At 38.5% G+C, this 19,156-nt stretch overlaps 1 protein-coding gene across 1 annotated transcript in view; it reads left to right on the top strand.

Moving 5' to 3' along the window:
- Positions 1-19,156, top strand: part of LOC145403244 (putative phosphorylase b kinase regulatory subunit alpha) — a 114,981-nt gene that overhangs the window by 94,215 nt on the left and 1,610 nt on the right. Inside the window, exons 21-27 of the mRNA XM_080275059.1 lie at positions 5,982-6,031; positions 8,458-8,478; positions 15,266-15,436; positions 16,076-16,129; positions 16,563-16,652; positions 17,415-17,528; positions 18,377-18,608. Coding sequence (XP_080131185.1) covers positions 5,982-6,031; positions 8,458-8,478; positions 15,266-15,436; positions 16,076-16,129; positions 16,563-16,652; positions 17,415-17,528; positions 18,377-18,598 — 722 coding nt within the window. The 3' untranslated portion in view covers positions 18,599-18,608. The remainder of the gene's footprint in view (positions 1-5,981; positions 6,032-8,457; positions 8,479-15,265; positions 15,437-16,075; positions 16,130-16,562; positions 16,653-17,414; positions 17,529-18,376; positions 18,609-19,156) is intronic.

Raw genomic sequence — 19,156 nt, 5'->3', positions numbered from 1 at the left:
AAAGTGCTCCTTCCATCTCCTCAATTTCTCTCTCTTCTCTACCAACAATCTATTATTCCTATCTTTCACTCCCCTACTATTTCCCCTTTCACACATCCTTACTTTCTTTACCTCCTTCCAAAACAATTTCTTACTCTCCCTCCATTTCACACTCAGATTCCTCCCAAACTCTTCATCCACTTTCTTCTTACTCTCCTTCACCAGTCTCTTAACCTCCCTTCTCCTGCTCACATATACCTCTCTCTTCTCTCTCTCATCTTCTCCCCTACCTCTACCCGCCAACCATTCACCATATGCCTTATTCTTTTGTTCCACAGCTCTTTTCACCTCATCATTCCACCATGCTGTCCCTTGCACACCCTTGCATCTCCTCCTCACTCCACAAACCACCTCACACGCTGCGCTTATCTCTTCCGTGAATATCTTACATACGTCTTCCACCCCTTCCATCTGCTCTAGCTCATACCTTCCCAATCTTTCTTCCACTATGCTCTTATACTCTGTCCTCTTCTCACTATCTTGCAATTTCTCCACTCTTCTCACAGGAGCTGTTTCCTCCTGTCTTCCCCTTCGCCTCCTCAACCACTTTCTTTGCAGCTCTACCTTGGCCATCACTAAGTGATGGTCCGAGACTCCATTCCCCCACCCTCTCCACACCCTTGCATCCAACACTTGTCTTCTCATTCGCTCATCCACACACACGTAGTCTATCATTGCCTTTCGTTCAACAAGTTCACCATCCATCCTCCTCATTACTCTCCATGTATACCGGTGGATCATCTTATGATTTAAAGTAGGTGTTGGCTATTGCCAACCGCTTACCAGCACAGATGTCCACCAAAGCACTACCATTCCCATCTACTTCTGCTGGCACACCCCACTGACCAACCACTCCATCCACTCGTACATTCCCGACTTTGCCATTCATGTCTCCAATCAACAGCACTCTCTCGCTCCTCTCAAACTTGTCCATACATGCTTCTACTCTCGCCCAAAACTCATCTTTCACTCTTGCCACTCGATCCTCTGTTGGAGCATACACACATACAATCGCCCATGCTTGTATACCTACTTTCATCCTCACCCATACAATCCTTGCACCCACTGTTCCATACTCTCTTATATTCTCCTTCCACTTCTTGCTTATCATCAGACATACTCCCTCTCTTGCCCTCTCATTCTCACTGACTCCCGCACATATACCTACACCGTATTCCCATTCTCTCATCCTTTCACCTTTCCATTTAGTTTCAGTCAATCCACATATATCCACTTTTGCATCCTCAAGCACCTGGACAATCTCTCTCTCTTTCACTTCATCATTCACTCCTCTCACATTCCACGTTCCTACTCTCAGAATGTCCTTTGTCCGTTCCTTAGTCGTCAACGTATGGTCCGTCCGGGTCCGAGGCGCTTTATTTGCTTTTTTAGTTAGTTCTTTTTACGGGGTGGGGCACTAACCCACCACCAACCCTTTTAGTCGCCTCGTACGACAAGCAGGGATACTGGGGGAGTATTCTTGAAACCCCCCTACCCCCAGGGGAGGAATTGTGTTGGTGGCAGTGACTGCTATCCAGTCACTTGATGTAGTGCTATCTTCAGGTGACTGTACTGAGTGGCAAGCCAAATACAGTTCCTTACTCCAGGGAAACTTTTTAATACTGTACATTTAGTGATAACCTTATTACCAACAAATAAATGTTTGGTTTAGAGAATTAAGGAAATCCATCCAGATGTGGCCCATGAGAATTAAGGTTTGAGAAACAGCTGGAATTTTGCCATTTGGGGAGGAAAGCAACTGGTCACTCCCACGCTAAATGTCTGGACTGAGTAACCTAGCCCTAGGTCTGTACATTCCTGATGTAGTAGTAAAGGATTGGATGATGAATGGATGGCTGGATCATTTTGAATAGGTCAGGAGTGAGTAGAATGTGAAGGAAGTGAGTTACCTTTTATATTATTTCTCCTCTACATTGGCTACAAGATGAACATCAGGGTTTGTAGATGTTATTATGCATTTATTTTTTGCCCTCTTTAAAATATTGCTGATAGTTTATATCATCTCACATCTGTTGAAAGTTTCTCACAAGAAGTGTAAGTTGCAGGTAAAGATTTTTTTTTTTTTTTTTTTTTTAATGGGATTTGCTTGAAGGTCATGTGATTAAAACTGTATATGAGTCTTCAAGTGTTTTGACTTAAGTGTTTCTGCATGTTTGCTTTCTCAGCCTCAGCTTATTTTAATGTCTGATTGTGCTCTGTCCAGATAGCTCTGTATTATAATGTAAAAAGATGACTAATATTTTAAAGGAAGTCAGTTCTCTCAGACTGATGTTTTCTGTGATTATTCGTTGATACAGGTGACTAAATTGGATAAAGTATATTCAGGTTTTGTGTATGTTCCTTGGCAGATATGCAGCTGAGTACTTAAACTTTTTCACTGCAGTTTGTCCAGTTGTGTATTTTATTCAGACTACTACCAAAAGATTTTGCACAGCAGAGAAAATTTATAGTCAGAGGCTTAAATAACTACACTGAGTAACCCTTTCTCTTTGTTGGTACACTTAGGAATTATGGTTAGGTTTATATCAAACACTTTTGTGTAGGTAAGAGAAAATCCCGGTTGTTAGAGTGTTAACAGGATTGCTTGGTCATTAAACTCAGAAGGAGTACATTTTTACGTTCTAAAGTTTTTTTCTTAGTGTATAACGAGGGTGTGTGCAGAGGTTTTCCAGCTGAAGACAAATATATGCAAGAGCAAAACTGGACAAAGTATTGTATTGGTTCTTTATTGAATATTTAAAAAAGGCCCCAAATAAACAAGACATGATATAGTGGCAGTCATTTGTAGGAGGTGGTCACATACACTAAATTAAGATATAGTAATAGCTTGTGATCCACCTTTCATTTAATATTTATTACTGCACCTCATGTATTCATGTATTATTGTACCTCAGTGTTCAGTGATTCATGCAATTGATATAAGATGAAGTGCATGATGTATTCTGTACACTTTAACCCGTGGGAGTTAATTGCCCAAATTAGGCAGAGCATTAGATAATGATAATGAGCTGAGCGAAATCCCTGTCATATAAAGGATTACAATAAGAAAATCCATTGGGAGGGACATTGTACCCCTTACCTCTCTCTGCATATGCCCCTGGTATACCATACAGTTACAAGCACAGCTAGTCCTCATTATATTTTACCTTTTTTATGTTCTTGAATTATGTCCACAGTGATTAGCAGAAAGATTGCTTATTACAGTTCCATCGCTACCTGTAAGCTGATTTACCTGTTTGACCCAGTTTACAATACTGGTTATATTTAAAAAAATGGTTGATATTTTGAAACACATTCCATTGATATAATGAGAACCTGCTGTATTATTATCATAATCTTGTGTGCATTAGCTTGATTTACTGCTTGTAGCTAATGTGTCTCTCTGCTTTTACCAGTCTTGCGCAAACAAGAGGGAATGCTACCTGGTAAGATAAGATAATTATAGAACCTTCTGCTTTGGTGCATATCACAACCAGGTGAAAGGGATATTTGGACAAGTTTAGTGTATTTTAACTAAGCTTTCATAGTTTTATCCCTATAAGACTTTTTTCATTATTCCAGCAGCATTCTACAGTATACACCTAATCATCTTTGCATAATCATCAACCCAGCTTTAAATCCCATTTAAGTAATGGAGTAAGGTAGGATCCAGAACATAGAGCGAGAGCTGTCATACAACATTCAGTATATATCATCATCCCAGCCTTAAATCCTACTTAATGGAGTAAGGTAGGATCCAGAACTCAGAAGGAGAACTATCATACAACATTCCTAGTGAATGAATCACACAATCACACACACTTTATTTAAGCCTTAGAAGTCTGGCTTCACCTTACAAGCAAAACTGCCTACTTTTTTTAATGTGAGGTGCATTTCTAAAGAAAACAAAATGCGGATATTTAGGTATGTTAGATGAAGCTAGAATTCCAGGGACGAGAATGATAAGTGAATGGGATTGTGGCCCATTTCAATGAACATGCTGTTGATAGTTTTCTTATCTTTCCATGTTTTTTGGATTCTACTTCTCCCTTCCCTTAGGTGGGAAAAAAAGGTCAGGATGGTGATGATGATGCTTATGACCTTTATATATGTGTTTTAATACTCTTGTGAGAAAAGGTAATTCCATCAATTTCTAACTTCAGAAAGGAGTACCAAATTTTCTTATCATTTGCTTCACTGTACTGGCTTCATCCATCTATCCATTTCATTCCTTTGTCAGCTCCTTAGCTTTCTCAGTTTCCACACTTCCTTTTCTCACACACATGCGTATTACATCTGTCCTCCTCTTTCTTGGCTTAACATGTCTCATACCACCTTCAAATTCAGTCATACATACCCCTTTCTTCAGCCTGTATACAGTATATTGATTCTATCTGTATGACCATATCATGTATACACACATTTCTACCCTTTTAATGATAGATTTTCTCACCATATTTCACAAGTCACGTTCCTTATCTGCTACATAACTCACTCATGCTCAGCAGTCCAATTTCCACTGATCTCTTCCGTGGCTTTTGATTTTTCACACATATGTCGTGACAGTCTCACAAGCTCTCCTTTGTATTGTTTTTGTTTTTTTCTTGGAAGGATCATTCATGCATGCTCAGCCTTTCGTTCCTTCTTCCATGCATTAAAAAAAAAAAAAATGCATAACTGAATGTGGGCAGCAACACCTTCATTCAATCATCTGGCAGGCTCCATACTCAGTCTAGACAGTTAACAGTGTTGTAAAACTTTATCCACCATTCTTTCTTAAGTTATTCCACTCTGTCACTGTTCTTTCTCTGCACATTGATTTTTTCTTTTCTTACGTTACCAAGTACTTAAACTGTTCTGCTAATTTGTCTCTTCTTTTACCAGCAGTTTACTTATGTCTTCATTTATTTACAAACCACACCACTCACAGTCCTTCACAGAACTTGATCAGATTGAATATCATGTTCACTATGAGCAAAAAGCACAGCATCATCTCCAAACACAGTCTGAGATTTGTTCCTTGCTTCACCATTTAGCACCACCCTTGTCCCTCTTTCCACAGTCCTAGTTTTCATCATTGTTGTAATCCCCTTCCAATTAAATACATTAGACAACCATGTCTTAATATTACATTGATATTAAGTATTCGTGTGGACATCGAGCCATGCTTTGCACTTGCTTGTCTACCATAATTAAAACTCTTTACAGCATTTCCCAGTGTTCCATGCCAGTCATATATACATAGAACCTTCCAATTACACTTCATAATAAAAGATGGAATTCCTGACTGTTTTATTATGAAGTGAAGGTTGATACATGCATAACCAAAATTTGCCTCTTGCATTTTTATCATAACTCCTAGAAATTTCTTCATTATGATATCTTGCTTTTTCTTTATGTTTGGCTCTAGTTAGTACTTCATTAGCTCTAGTACACAGATGAGGTATATTGTACATTGTTAAGAATGAGTGAATCCTTGTAGAGTTTATGCACAACTTATTTCATGATTTATGTGTACACTAAATGTTAATGAAATATGGAAATAATTTTCATGGAAACTGTGTCATATCCGAGTATGATTGAAGGCTTTATGCTGAAAGATATGTTATTCATTACTTAGGCCCTGTTCACACGAGGCATTTTTAAACACGGCGTCTACCGCCAGGGAAATGCAGTGGTAGACGCCACGTTTCCCTAGTGGAAATACAGTCAACCATATGAAAACCTTGAACTGCTGAACAAATGCCTGGTAGGAAGGGAAATGTCAGATCGTGTGTTTGGACCAGTGGTTGAGAAAAACGCACGGTAGTGTGTGTACAATCCAATACACTACCATTGTCTTTGGTAACGCATGTTTGAAAACACCTCATGTGAAGCAAGTTGAAGCAAGTGCACTGTCTCTAAACATGAGCTTAACTTCATGTTTGATGTTTCTCCCACAGCACGAAGTGGAACTTTCTTCATTAGCAGCCGCTCCACCAAACTTAGCAAGGTTAGTAATGTTTGTATCAGAGTTATGCTTTTGTTTGGTAGGGTTTTGTACAGTATTCTCATGTATATACTGTATACTATATGTGTGTGTATATGTGACCAGATAATGTTGCCCCTTTGTCTGAGGGACTTGATTTTGTTGCTTTTGGTTGACAGTGATGTGGGCCTGATGGACAGCACTTGTCTAGTACTGTTAGCTAGATCGTTATATCTTTAACTTCTTAAGTTTGGTGATGGGTGTTTTAGTTTATTCTTGCCACTACCAGACAATATTACCTGGCATAGATAGGGATCTTATAAGTGAAGGTTAACTAAGGCTATATCTAACTCCACCAGTTTGAAAATATCACCTAAGTCGAGTAAAATTGTCAGGAGGTTGCAAGAATGAAATGCATATACAGGGTATACGACATTAGATTGCAGGAGGGGTGGGGGGTGAAGGGCTGTCTGTTGTGATTAAAAATATTGCATGCCATTTTATCAGCAATTATGGTATGATTGGTGGAAGTTCAGTGTAGTTATGGTGAATACTATTGTGTTATTTTGTTTTGGCTTTGATAATGTTTACCACATTGTAATTTCATCAAGCTACCACTCTCTATTCTTGGCAGAAGATTTATATGTACCTGCATATATATGTGATGGATGATATAAGGTCAGTGTTGCATGTTGTGTGGATAGCTGGAAGATTTTTTTGGTTGAAAAAACTATGTTGTATTTGCAGTGGTTGTGGGTGGAAGGGTTAGAAGGGAAATTAGGAAACTTTATAATAATTTGATTGAGTTGTGAGGTGGTATGTTACTGGAGCTTAGTAATGGTGGTTTGATTGAATATACTTAAAAATGCAGTTACTTTAGAGCCTTTAGAGGGAATATTTCTCTTGCATATAAATGTTGTGTGACATTTTCTTGAAGTCTGGTTTTGTAAGCTAAGTTCGGAGTTTTCATTCTTTCTTCTTGATTTTATCACAAGGTCTGTGTTATCTGATCTGTTTACCTCTTGTTGCCATCGCTGAGTTCAGTTAGTGATTTGTATTTGACGCTGTCTGTTCATCTATCTCTGAGGATGGTTATAATGGTTTTCTAATTCTATGTGTGTGTGTATGTGTATGTGTTTGTTTGTTTGTTTTGTGTTTGTGTAAAGATGGCAGGAATACTGTATGGCTGTGGTGTCATTTTGTGTTTGTCATTTCAACACTTTTGTGCATGAATGAGTGAGTGCTTGACTTTCTTGTTTTTGAAGTTCAAACTTATCTCCCATTAGCAAAATTCTGCATACAAATTGAAAATCATTTTCTTGTACAGCAAAGATGTATGTGCTGGGTTATTCCCTCTAAAATTCATCATTAGCAGAGTGACATATTATTTTTTCTCTATTTTGATTAAAGAATTACCTTTGGAATACCATACAGTATTAATATAGTTTTACCAACTCAGTACACAGATAGAGAAACTCCTGGGAAATGTTTCAGTTATTAGGGGAGATATTGTAATGTGTCTTCATGGCAAAATTTGTATGATAACTGTAATCCAGTACAGTTAATAATTATGTATGATGAGGAGTTGATAAATTTTTCATAATATTGCAAGCAGGCAAGAAAAAAAACTTGTAGTAGAAATGTGTGTGACGTAAATAGGGTCTGCAGTAAATAGAATGGAGTATTGTGTATATTTGTGTCCTGACTACTTGCCTGTTGTTGATGTGTGCATGTGGCTAACCCCTTCAGTCATAGGGCATATTTTCATAGTTTATTCATCCTATCATCAGATGATTTTATTCAGCATATGAGATGTTTTTCAAGGGGTTAGGTATGCCCTGCATTAACCCCTTTACTCTTAGCTTGCATTCGTAAGCTTTATAAAATCACCTGATAACATTAACAGTAAATTGTAGCTTATGTTTTCAGGTTGAAGGAGTTAGTTTTGTCTGTGGTTTGTTCTTACATGTTCCTGTGTGTAAAAAAAAAAAAAAAAAAAAAAAAAAAATGTTTGTCTTGTTAATTCAGTTTGTCTTTACGTCTTTAATGATTACTTAGGGTTTCTTGCTTCTCCTAATCTTTCTGTTCTCAGTGAAGGTAAAAGCCATAGCTAATGTAGAGTAGCAGTGTCTTGTTAAACTGATAGCCTAATCTATAATTACAAGCCAGATATATATACCAGATTAATCAAGAGTTGCAATAAACAAGCTGGAATTATTTTGCCTTGATAGATCACCTTCACAGCTAAAATGCAAACATATGATTAAAAATTTAAGTACAAGCCATGCTTCGTAGTTGCATATGTAGCCATAAGACTAATGCTGTCACAGGTAGAGAGCTGATATCAGTTGATGCAAAGTCTCTGACGAGGGAGTGGATATACTTCACCCCCTCTGTTGGTGTCTTAACTAATGCTCTCTCTGAATATTTTTTTGTTTGTTTGTCTGCAGGGAGGGTTGCATGTGGAGAAGGTGAGGGGAGAGAGGTGACGTTTTTGCCGATTTTGCTGTCACCTTTATTGACTGCCTTTCTTATACACCCACTTATTTATTGTTGTTGAATCTCCTTTCACTGATCAGCCTTTTTATTATAATTGCACTCTTCTTTTATGGTATTTCTTGCACCCTTCTTTTATTGTTGCACTTTCTTGTCCATATTACTACTGCACTTTATTTTACTTATTGCACTTTTTTCCACTGACTTCATTCTGTTAAGTTTCATTAATATTACTTTCCCATGCATTTGTTCTTATTTACAGACCTACCATTGCTTTTACTGTCACACATGAACGTTACAGTCCTGTAGTATGATTATCCCTTGTTTAATGGTAGAGTTGCGCTATTCAGAACCCAATATGAATTATAGCCAAACAGTACAGTAAGGATTGGATATAATGCAACATAGGTTGCAATAATGTTCTCAAAATATAATTTTGCATTATACGATTACACATACATGTCATTTAGTGGAGAAAGTAGGGTTAGGTTGTGTGTGATCCTAACAAAGTTAACGAAATTGTCATAACGAGTTTATTTTCTGATGACCAAAGGACAAATTGAGCAAAACCAAGACTCGGGGACAATTGAATAGACAGTTGATGTAGTGAGAACGTGAGTAAACAGTTGACGCGGCAGTCTTTGTTTACCAGTGCAGTGGTGCTGAAGACAGACAGACACCATCTTTTGAGCTGAAGACTGACGGATGCCATCTTAGAATGCCATTTCAGCACTAATTTACCCTCATCATTGCTGATTTATCCAAACCCAACCCAAATTATCCTGAGTTAACATAACCTCATTTATTCTAGTTTACCCATACCTAACCTTATTTAAATGATCCCAACCTAATATACTTTATTTTACCCTAACCTACCTAAACTTAACCTAATTTAACCTAACCTCATCCTAACCTGCTGGTTTCATTTTCGTTTTCGTTTTCGTTTTTAAAGGCTCCAACATGCTTGCATGTGTCGGCCTTGGTCACCTAATGGCGGCTCTCCATGCTGCACGATCCATTGCAGCCTCCCTGTTCAGTCCCTTAACCCTAAGGTCACACTTAATGACCTCGTCCCATGTCTTTCTCGGTCTACCCCTCATAACCCCACCCCCAATATTAACACTTCTCACCTTCCTCACCCAACTATCATCCCCCATCCTCTCCACATGTCCAAACCACCTCAATCTACCTCTCCTCATCACAACACCAATACACTCCAGTCCCATCCTACCTCTCAACTCTTCCATTGTAAACCCAGCCCCTCCAGGCCTTGGACGCAGGGACGCACTGCACATCCACCTAATCATTGTCATTTCTGTACGTCTGAGCCGGCGAATGTCTTCCTCCTTCACTGCCCAGGTCTCACTGCCATACAGCATTACACTCCTAACACATGCTGCATACAAAGACCCCTTAGCACGTAGGGAGAGCCCCCTCAATGTCAGGAGAGGCAAGAGCTCCCTGAACTTCTTCCAACCACTTCTCACCCTAGCCACAGAGCTAGCTCCAGCCCCACCTCCAGCACACAACATGTCTCCTAAATAACAAAACTCTTCCACACACTCAAGAGATTCACCAGCAAGTTCAATTCTTTCACGTCTGACGATCTCCACCTGCTCACCCCGGCACGCCGTACACATAAAATCAGCATTATCTCGCAGTCTACCTCTGATACCACTACATCTCTTATGCACCCATTTATCACACACACCGCACAAGATGGAATTACTTCCCACGCCCTTGTGGCAAACTGCACATGGCCAGTTTAAAATTGTGACGCCATTATACTGCAATGCTGGAGGCCTGGTCCCTCTATTCATTATATAAATCTTATTTTCTGTGTTTATTGACAGATCCTCTTCATATATATATTCCTCATCATCATCTGGACCTCCTTTCCCACCCTAGGGCAGGGTGGGGAGTAGCAATGTCCAGACAGCCCAAATTTGCCCAATCCAGTGGGCCATGCTTCCATTAACTCATCATTCAAGCCCCCAGAATCTTGGTACTATTGGATACGCCAAAAACATTCACCACGTTCTGTAGCTTCATATCTATCTATCTATCTATCTGTCTATCTATCTATCTATCTACATATATATATATATATATACAGTATATATATATATATGTGAAGCACTTTTGTACAGTGTTACAAAGTGTCTGAATCAGTTCAAAAGTAGATAAGAGATGGTCCTACATATCCTTGAACTGTACTTTTTTTTTTTTTTTTTTCCCTAATATAAATTAAGATGATGCAGTACTTGGAAGCTCAGACATCTTGATTGGGGAAAGAGAGAGAGAGAGAGAGAGTAGCATGATAAACATATGAATACTGAGCCATAGCTACCCCATGTGTGCTGGCATATTGTGAGGCGAGCAGGACAGGTGAGCCATGCCACAGTAGCGCCTTGAGTGAGCAAATAATGCATTGTCATGTTTGTAAATCATAATAGTTTGCGCTGATTTCATGGTTGTACCTGAAAATATTCTAATTATTCGGGGTCTCGTGAAATATGTATATATATTTTTAAAATCACATTATATCTCGATATTACTGTATGTTGTAATATGGTTTAATAGAGATGGCTTTGAGATGTAGAGGTTGGGTCATTACCAGAGTTAAAGCTGCCAATACAGTTCAGTACCCGGTTTAATGTTAAGATTGATACATAAAAACCACATACAAGAACTCCTGGGCATCCTGAATAGGTAGGTGACTCATCTGCAAACTTCTTTTAAGACATTTTCAGTGTTCACAGTTACTAGTGGCAGATGTCCTTACAGGATCACACTTAACAAGAAAAAGGGGTGCATATATATTACAGTGCATTATTAATGTGTCAGTAACATAACACGTCAGTTCACACACTTGGTTTAAATGTAAATATGGGGACAGTGCAGTGCATATCGGATGTGTGTGATGATGTAGATGACCAGACCTTAGTAAGAAGAAATCTGGTTTATTACTTTGTGGCCATTTTGAATAGACAAATGAGCCTAGTGAGATGCAGTTGTCCATGTTTTAGTGAACTAAATTACCACTGAGGAAAGTTTTGTTGCTGATCAGTAAAATATTGGAAAGTATAGTATCAGTTGCAAATTTTGGCCTATCATTATCCAAAAAGGGGTGCTAAAAAATTGTTGTTGCTAAATTGAATCAGTATTAACAGAGATATTGTTAAACAAGGGATCCATGTACTCTTGTTCTCCTCACCTTTTTTGTAGTGATGGTGTACTGTAGTGTATATTCTCTGTGAAGAGTACAGTATTGTGTCATTTCTGTAAATGTCTCTTTGTTGCTTTCTTTCCTCTTTTATCTCCTCCATTCAATGACATACCTTTTGTTTTATCCCTGCTGCCACTGGACAATTTTATCAATCCACCCCTCATCCATCTCAGTGTTACCCCAGTAGGAGCAGAGGAGGCTAGGGCTAGGCTATCCAGTCCAAACATGAAATACGAGAGTGCCAGTTGCTGCCACTGGACAGTTTTATCAATCCACCCCTCATCCATCTCAGTGTTACCCCAGTAGGAGCAGAGGAGGCTAGGGCTAGGCTATCCAGTCCAAACACGAAATACGAGAGTGGCCAGTTGCTCATTATTTTAGTGTCATTATGTGAACAACAAACCCCAACCATCCCCTGGAATTAGATCCTAACAAGTCACATCTGGTTGGAGTCCCTTAACCCTCCGTATCAACCAGCTGTGTCAGAATTGTTTGAGGGCAGTGGAGTACATGCATTACATCATTACTGTACATGGCCTGAAGGCCCATCCTTTATTGTGTGGGCATCAGAGAACTGCTGTAGGAAGGGGAAAGTACTCAAGTGGATCCATCCATCCATCCATCATCCAGTCCTACGTTGCCCCATGAGGAGCGTAGAAGCCCGGGGCTAGGCAGTTGGTCCTGACATTTAAGATGAGTGTAGCAGATATAATTTTATCCATTGATTCTGAGTGTTTCAAGCTGAATAACATAGTCTGAAGTTAGCAAGGATAAAATGAAAAATCTATCATTGCGGTGAAATGGTTGACTTCATCTTTCCAGCAGTTTATATTTTCTGTTTTATTTAATACCATCAGATGCTGTTCAGTGTAAGAGAGAGCTTTTGAACCAGGGGGGTTAGACATACTGTAGTTTTTATTAACATCTTCATTTATAAATGAAGGAAAATTGTCTGGTGATAGAAAAAAAAAAAAAAAAAGTTACTGTGGGGTTAACACGTTTTGTCTTTCTGTCTGACCTCCAGATTTCTGTAAAAATTACACATGCTGTGAATCATATGTGATTTTCGCTGGGAGTCGTTGTTATTATACAATTGTGATGTTTATTGTTTGTCTTTGTCATTTGTATGTAAAGTATTATTTAAGTTTGTTGATCTCACATCGTTCTTCAAGCCCTTTTTTTTTGGGGGGGGGGGATATTTTCTTACTAATTATTTCATATCACTCACAGCCTGTAGTTACATTGAGTGTCAGATCTTTGTATTTATTAGACTACAACACTGTATGTAAACTTTGTCAGTTGCGGTTTACCAATGGAATTTCATTAACTTTATTCAGGCATCACATTTTCCCATCATTCTGATGGACCAGCAAAAACATTACAGATTCCTGAATACCTGTAACTATGTTTTTGTTAGATTGGGAAGCAATACTGTACTTTGCTGATTACTGTGCTCACGGCAGTGCCTGGGTACTTAGGTAACAAATTATCTAAAATATGCAAGTATTTGTCCAAGACAAATTTTTTATTGTTATTCCATTGAAATCCTGTTAAAGTGATTTACCTTTACCCTAGTTATCCCTTTCCCCTAGTTATATCAGTGCTTGTCATATGGTAAACGTTTGGTTCCAAATAATCTCGCATGGATTGCATTTACTGTATCCATGATTGCATGTTAATGTGTTGATCCACTTTTATCCTAATTGCTTTTTGTACATTATGCTGATTTGTTCTAACTAAACAAAAAATTTTACCATTAAAGTTTTATAACCAATTTCAGAAGGACAAGGGAGATGCATTCTGGTTTGTGAATATTGTACCGTATCAATCCAACATTGGCTCATGATTAAAAGAAATACAATATTAATACAGTTTTGCTTTGTGAAATAGACTGGCAAAGTTGACAAATTTCATCATGGCTTTGAATTTTCTTAATGATTTTATTAAACTTTGAGTATACCCTGTTATTTCTAATACAGTAAAGTACACTGCCCGTGCAAGAAATTGTGCTGTGGGGGGAAAAAAAAAAAAAAAAGATGCCATGTAGTGATTCATATTTTAAGTAGTTTGTTTACAGATGTGAATAATTTATTTATTTTATTTTTTTTATAAATTTTATTTTATGCCAAGACTTAAATGTTCTTATAATGCAGTGATCACAACTTGAATTTGAGAACTGTCATTCATTAATTCCTCCACTGATATGGGAGTTCATAGATCACATTCTACAAAGCTTTGAAAATTTAATAACTCTTCTTCCTTTGTGATTTATTTTGCACATTACTCCTCACAATTCTCTTTTTTTTTTTTAATATGTGGACAATGTTGATGATAAAGCAGTAACATTAGGATACAGAAGAAAGTTAAAGGTGTAATGTAGAAAATAAATTATTAAGGAAGAAGTGTTACAAAGTGTCCTTTGCTGCATAGAACAGACCTTACATGAGACTCTGGGTGATAAGGACGACCACACCAAAAGTGATTTTGAGATGTTGCACTTTAAAGTTAAAAGGTCTGCACTATCCTTTAATGTGTATGAAAAGTATGCATATGTGGTATCATTTGATTTTTATGATCTAGTTGAATAATATCCTGAAAAAAAAAAAAAAATGGTATGTTCATACAAATTTTGTTTCCAGAGTTTTTGCCTAGCAAGCCCCCAAGTTTGCAGTGTGCAGAAAATATTGCAATATTGCTATGTTGTAGCATGCAGATGAAAGGTGCAAATGTACTGAACTCATTGATACCAAACAACTGGTCACAAGTAAATTCCTTGATTTTTGGCAAATTTTTAAAATTTAGGAAAAAAGCGAGTTGAAGAAAAATACACTACATAACAACCCAATTTTTTTTTTTTTTTTTTTTGAGTTATTAAACACAATTAAAATTAATTACACAGTGAACATAATTATACCAAAACCATGTGTGTAAACCATTTCCTTGATTTTTGACAAAAGTATTAAAAAAAAAAAAAAAAAACTATCACTTGGCATTTCAAAACGCGTGGAGCTTATAAATCTTGACACCTTGAATCTAGAAAAATCCTGTTTTCAGTATTTTGGTGCGTTTTCCCCTTTGTCCCTGGATGCCTCATATTGAAAACGGTGACTCCAGACTAGAGATGCTATAAACTGGATGGTGCAGGAGTAGGTGTGAATCATGGTTTCTGCTCACTGTTCTGTCTCGTCAGAATGCAGTTATAACCAGGGTGTCACACTGAATGAAGGCCTGTAGTGTTACGGAGGTACTTTGAATTGCAAGATTATGCAAAGATCAATTCTTGACGGCACTGATAATCTTGCGACGTCTAAAAAGGCCTTGAACTAACAGTAGGTTACAGTTTGGCCCAAAACTTTGGAAATTACTTCCTCCAGTCAGGGGTATTATTTGATGGTAAGCAGAAATTATATCATGCAAGAGTACTTCCATTTCCCCAGGTCTCAATTGAGGGAGTGTGAAAGGAATTATTGATGTGGCTGTAGCTAGTAACATGCAAACAGTAAAATTCTCGACCTTTCCCTGGGTCTGTGCAGAAGAGTACGATTGGTAGCTTCCTGGGTAGTGCAGCTGGAGCTGATGGTAAAGGAGTAGAGGAAGCAGAACTGGAGCGACACGGTCAGTGGCTTCGTCGCCGCAGGCTTGATGGAGCGCTCAACCGTGTCCCTCGTAACTTCTACCCACGCATTTGGAATATCTTGGAAAAGGTGGGCATAATTATCAGGTGTGTGGGAGTTTCAGTGCATTAAGTTATAATTAGCATTTGTAAATGGATAGTTATCTCACAGCAGCCATTTATGACTCCCATCTGAAAAATCATCTGGCATAGCTAAAATAGAATACTGGAGTTGTCCCAGACTGGGGCTAATTGTAGGAGTCATTGATTCCCTTTGTTTACTGATACTTTAGTACTGTTTGTTTTTGTGGCTTAACTCACCCTATCTCTTGGATGGGAATTAGGGATAAATGGTGATGATATCAGTACAAATACTGCAGTGTTTCAATTGTTTACAATTTATTATTTTACTTGTAGATGGTAGAGTGAAGGAGAGAAACTTTCCTAATATTTGGTCACTTATCAGTTTTCTAAGCTGATTAACAATCTGAAGCTGAGAGAGACTATGTTTTATTGGTCCATAGATAATTATCTGTGATGTGATGTGTCAGGGAGGAAAGTAATGGACATTCCTAATGCAAAGTAATACAGTGGAACAATAGGCCAGTTTCTCTCTCTCTCTCTCTTCCTACCAGTCAGAATAGAAGCTTCTGCCTGCTTCTGGGATTGGGGTTGATTAACAACAGCATTATTGCTTATAGTTTAATACCTGCTAACTATTTTCTTCCAGTGCCGAGGAATCAACATCGAGGGAAAGGTGATTCCTCAAAGTCTTACACAAGAGGTAAGTTGTAGAACACTTTAAATCATCAGTATTTTTTGAGCATTGTAAAGAGAAATGTATGAAAATTACTTATGGAAATTGAAGTATTATACATCTTACCTTTCAACAGAAGTTCCTCTGACATTTTCGTCATAATTTATGTAGATTTTTGTATAACTTTTCAGTCCACATACCTTTCTGCCTCCTACCCTTGAACAGTTATTTATTTATTTTATTTTATTTTTTTTTAGGGAAGACTTTGGACCAGAGGGGTTACATAAAATCCTAATTAATCCTATCAGTATGAGGGGCTGTTTCAAAGTATAATGATATCATCTGAAAGTACCAAGCATAAACATTCATCCTGATTTTACAGATGTGTTCTGAATCAGAAAGAAAGCTGTTATTTATTAATATTATTAATTTTTAAGAATATACTTTTACCATGTTTTAGATGACTGCTGGAGAATTGAAGTTTGCCCTGGAGGTTGAGACAGTATTGAACACCATCCCTCAACCAGAGTACCGACAGTTGGTGGTTGAGGTGCGTCTGCTGCCTCACTCGTCCCCTGCCTAATTCTTTGTCTGCCATACCTTTCCCCTGCTTCACCCTTCCTGTCTCAGTCTGCCCCTGGCTCACCCTTCCTCCGTCATCCTGCCACTGCCCCACCTTTCATGCCATACCACTCCTGTCTCACCCTTCCTCCCAGAATATTGTGCCAGTTTTGGGGAAGTGTTTTCACAGCATGTTGATTACTGTATTAAAGAAATAGTTATTCGTATAGATTTGCTTCTGGCTGGCATTAGTGTAATCAGTAGCATACTCTGCTCATAGCCGGAAGGTCTTGTGTTCGATTTGCAGGTCAACCATAGGACCATTGGACAGGATCATTTTATACCTGGAACTGAAATAGGGATTAGAATTGTAATATAGCAGTTGTATGTCATAGTCTGCAGGATTGTTTGGGTGCATTCTGTTTCACTGTCATCAGGTGCTTGTTACAGTATATTAATCCACTTTATTGCATTGAAATGTTCAAGTAGTTCATATTTTAGATGATTTATTGTTACGGAAGTGGTACACACCTTAAAATTATTGCCTGTATTTTTAAACTGTAGTATACAGTTCTACATAACAGACTCTGTAAAGAAAATTTGAGAGCTATTGTTGATCATGTGTTTTGAAGAGCAGTATTATCATACAGTCTTGTAAGTCTTATAGTTCTTCTTGTTTATTATTAAGGTAAATGAAAGTGGTTAATGATATTGGTGAGTAAATGGCTCTTTTCCAATGGCTTCTTTCCAGGCTCTGATGGTGTTGTCACTGGTGGGAGAGTACCACAACACTGAGCACCTTGGGGATATAGTGTCTGCTCAGGACATTGTACATGTTGCAAATAACATTTTCCTCTCAGATCAGGTAAACTCTCAAATGTCAGCATTGTCTCCTCTGCTAATTGCTGCACTTTTTTTGGGGGGAGGGGATGTACCAACATTTACTCAGCTCATTGTTGTCTTGAGGTGAATCTGCACTGAGTGACATAAGTGATTGGTAACTGCACAACCAACACCTAGATGCCAGGTGGTTTATGGAGTTTGGGTGCTTCAGCCAGTTGTGACCCTTATAGGTGTTAATCATGTAGGTGGTTGGAGTTAATTGATCACATAATGCCTCTTGGGAATGAATGGCTGGCCTCTAAAATTTCTGAACTAAGTATCCTATCTCTGGGATCTAGCACTAATAATGTGGCAGTCAAAAATTGGATGGATGGGTGAATGGATGAAATCTTACAAATAAATATTCCATGTACTGTATCATATATATACTACTCTGATAAGAAGTCATTAACTCCTTGACCCCTAGGATAAAAATTGATCTAAGCTGATGAAATTGTATGGCATTAGCCAGAATAAACTGAAAGAGAAATAATCAGACTACTAAGCTTAATACAGCAGAGATTGTAACCCTTCCAGACTCCAGGCTAAACCACTGAAATCCAATGGTGTCTTCAATATTAATCAGACCACCCCCAAATAACTTTATTCAGCTGAGGGGAGATGTCTTGCACAGATTGTAATGAAAGCTGCTTTAGTTCAAAAGTCTCCTCCAAGCTGAATGAAGGCTTGTGGCAAGATGCACAGTAATAAATATGTCACTGGAGTGAAGAGGTTAAGTGGTTAATGGAGATTGTTTCATGACCCTTTTGTGCTTAGACTTGAGGAGTTAATGGAGACAGTTTTTCACTTGTTCACATGTGCCACTTACAGAAACAGCAGGATGGTGATGCGACACTGTGCTGTGCGAGGGAGAAGCGTGAGCCAGGTGTAGGTGGGGGTCTGTCATGTGGCGGGGCAGCGTACATCTGCCTTCACTTCTATGACAGTGCTCCCTCAGGGTCGTATGGCACAATGTCTTACATGATCCGTGCTGTCGCTGCCACACTTAATTGCTTCCCACAAGAGGGAGACTTGGACTGCACTGTCAGCTGAGCTATACTGGGTAACGAGATGTCCATCTGGTCTAATGGTGTTTTCTTCTTAAAAGTCTTGATTTACTCATTGACACCTAGACTCCTACTCTTACAGTCAAGACAGCAGCACTATCAGACCCATACCCATACAGCCCATACTGACATACCTAGTTACAGTGTCTGCAGTCACTTTTCAACTCACTTCTCATATTCTCAGTTTCGAACTTTTTTTTCCCCTATAATTTCACCATTGTACAATACCTTTTTCCTCCTGAGCCAGGACACAGACTAGACAGTCCTTTCCCTGAGGCCTAGCAGTCCAGTACACACCGGGTGGCAGTTCCTGCTTCTGTAAACCATCAGTATTTGTAAGGGTTAAGCTCAAGGCACCAGTGGGAATAAACAAACCTTTGAATATCTTACTGACTCCCAATCCCGTAACGTAGAGAAAATCATGTAAAAATCATCCCGAGTCCATAAATTGCATACAGTAATGAAAGTGCATTACCAGCCTCGGCAGAAGGTGGTACGTGATGTTTGGAAACCATAATGAGGTAAAAACATCAGTTGCACATCC

The sequence above is a fragment of the Coenobita brevimanus genome, chromosome 60, assembly GCF_032717465.1.
Source record: "Coenobita brevimanus isolate Jiangsu-jjx chromosome 60, ASM3271746v2, whole genome shotgun sequence".
NCBI lineage: Eukaryota > Metazoa > Arthropoda > Malacostraca > Decapoda > Coenobitidae > Coenobita > Coenobita brevimanus.
Note: the sequence above shows the minus strand (reverse complement) of the source record. Positions and strands in the feature narration are given on the sequence as shown.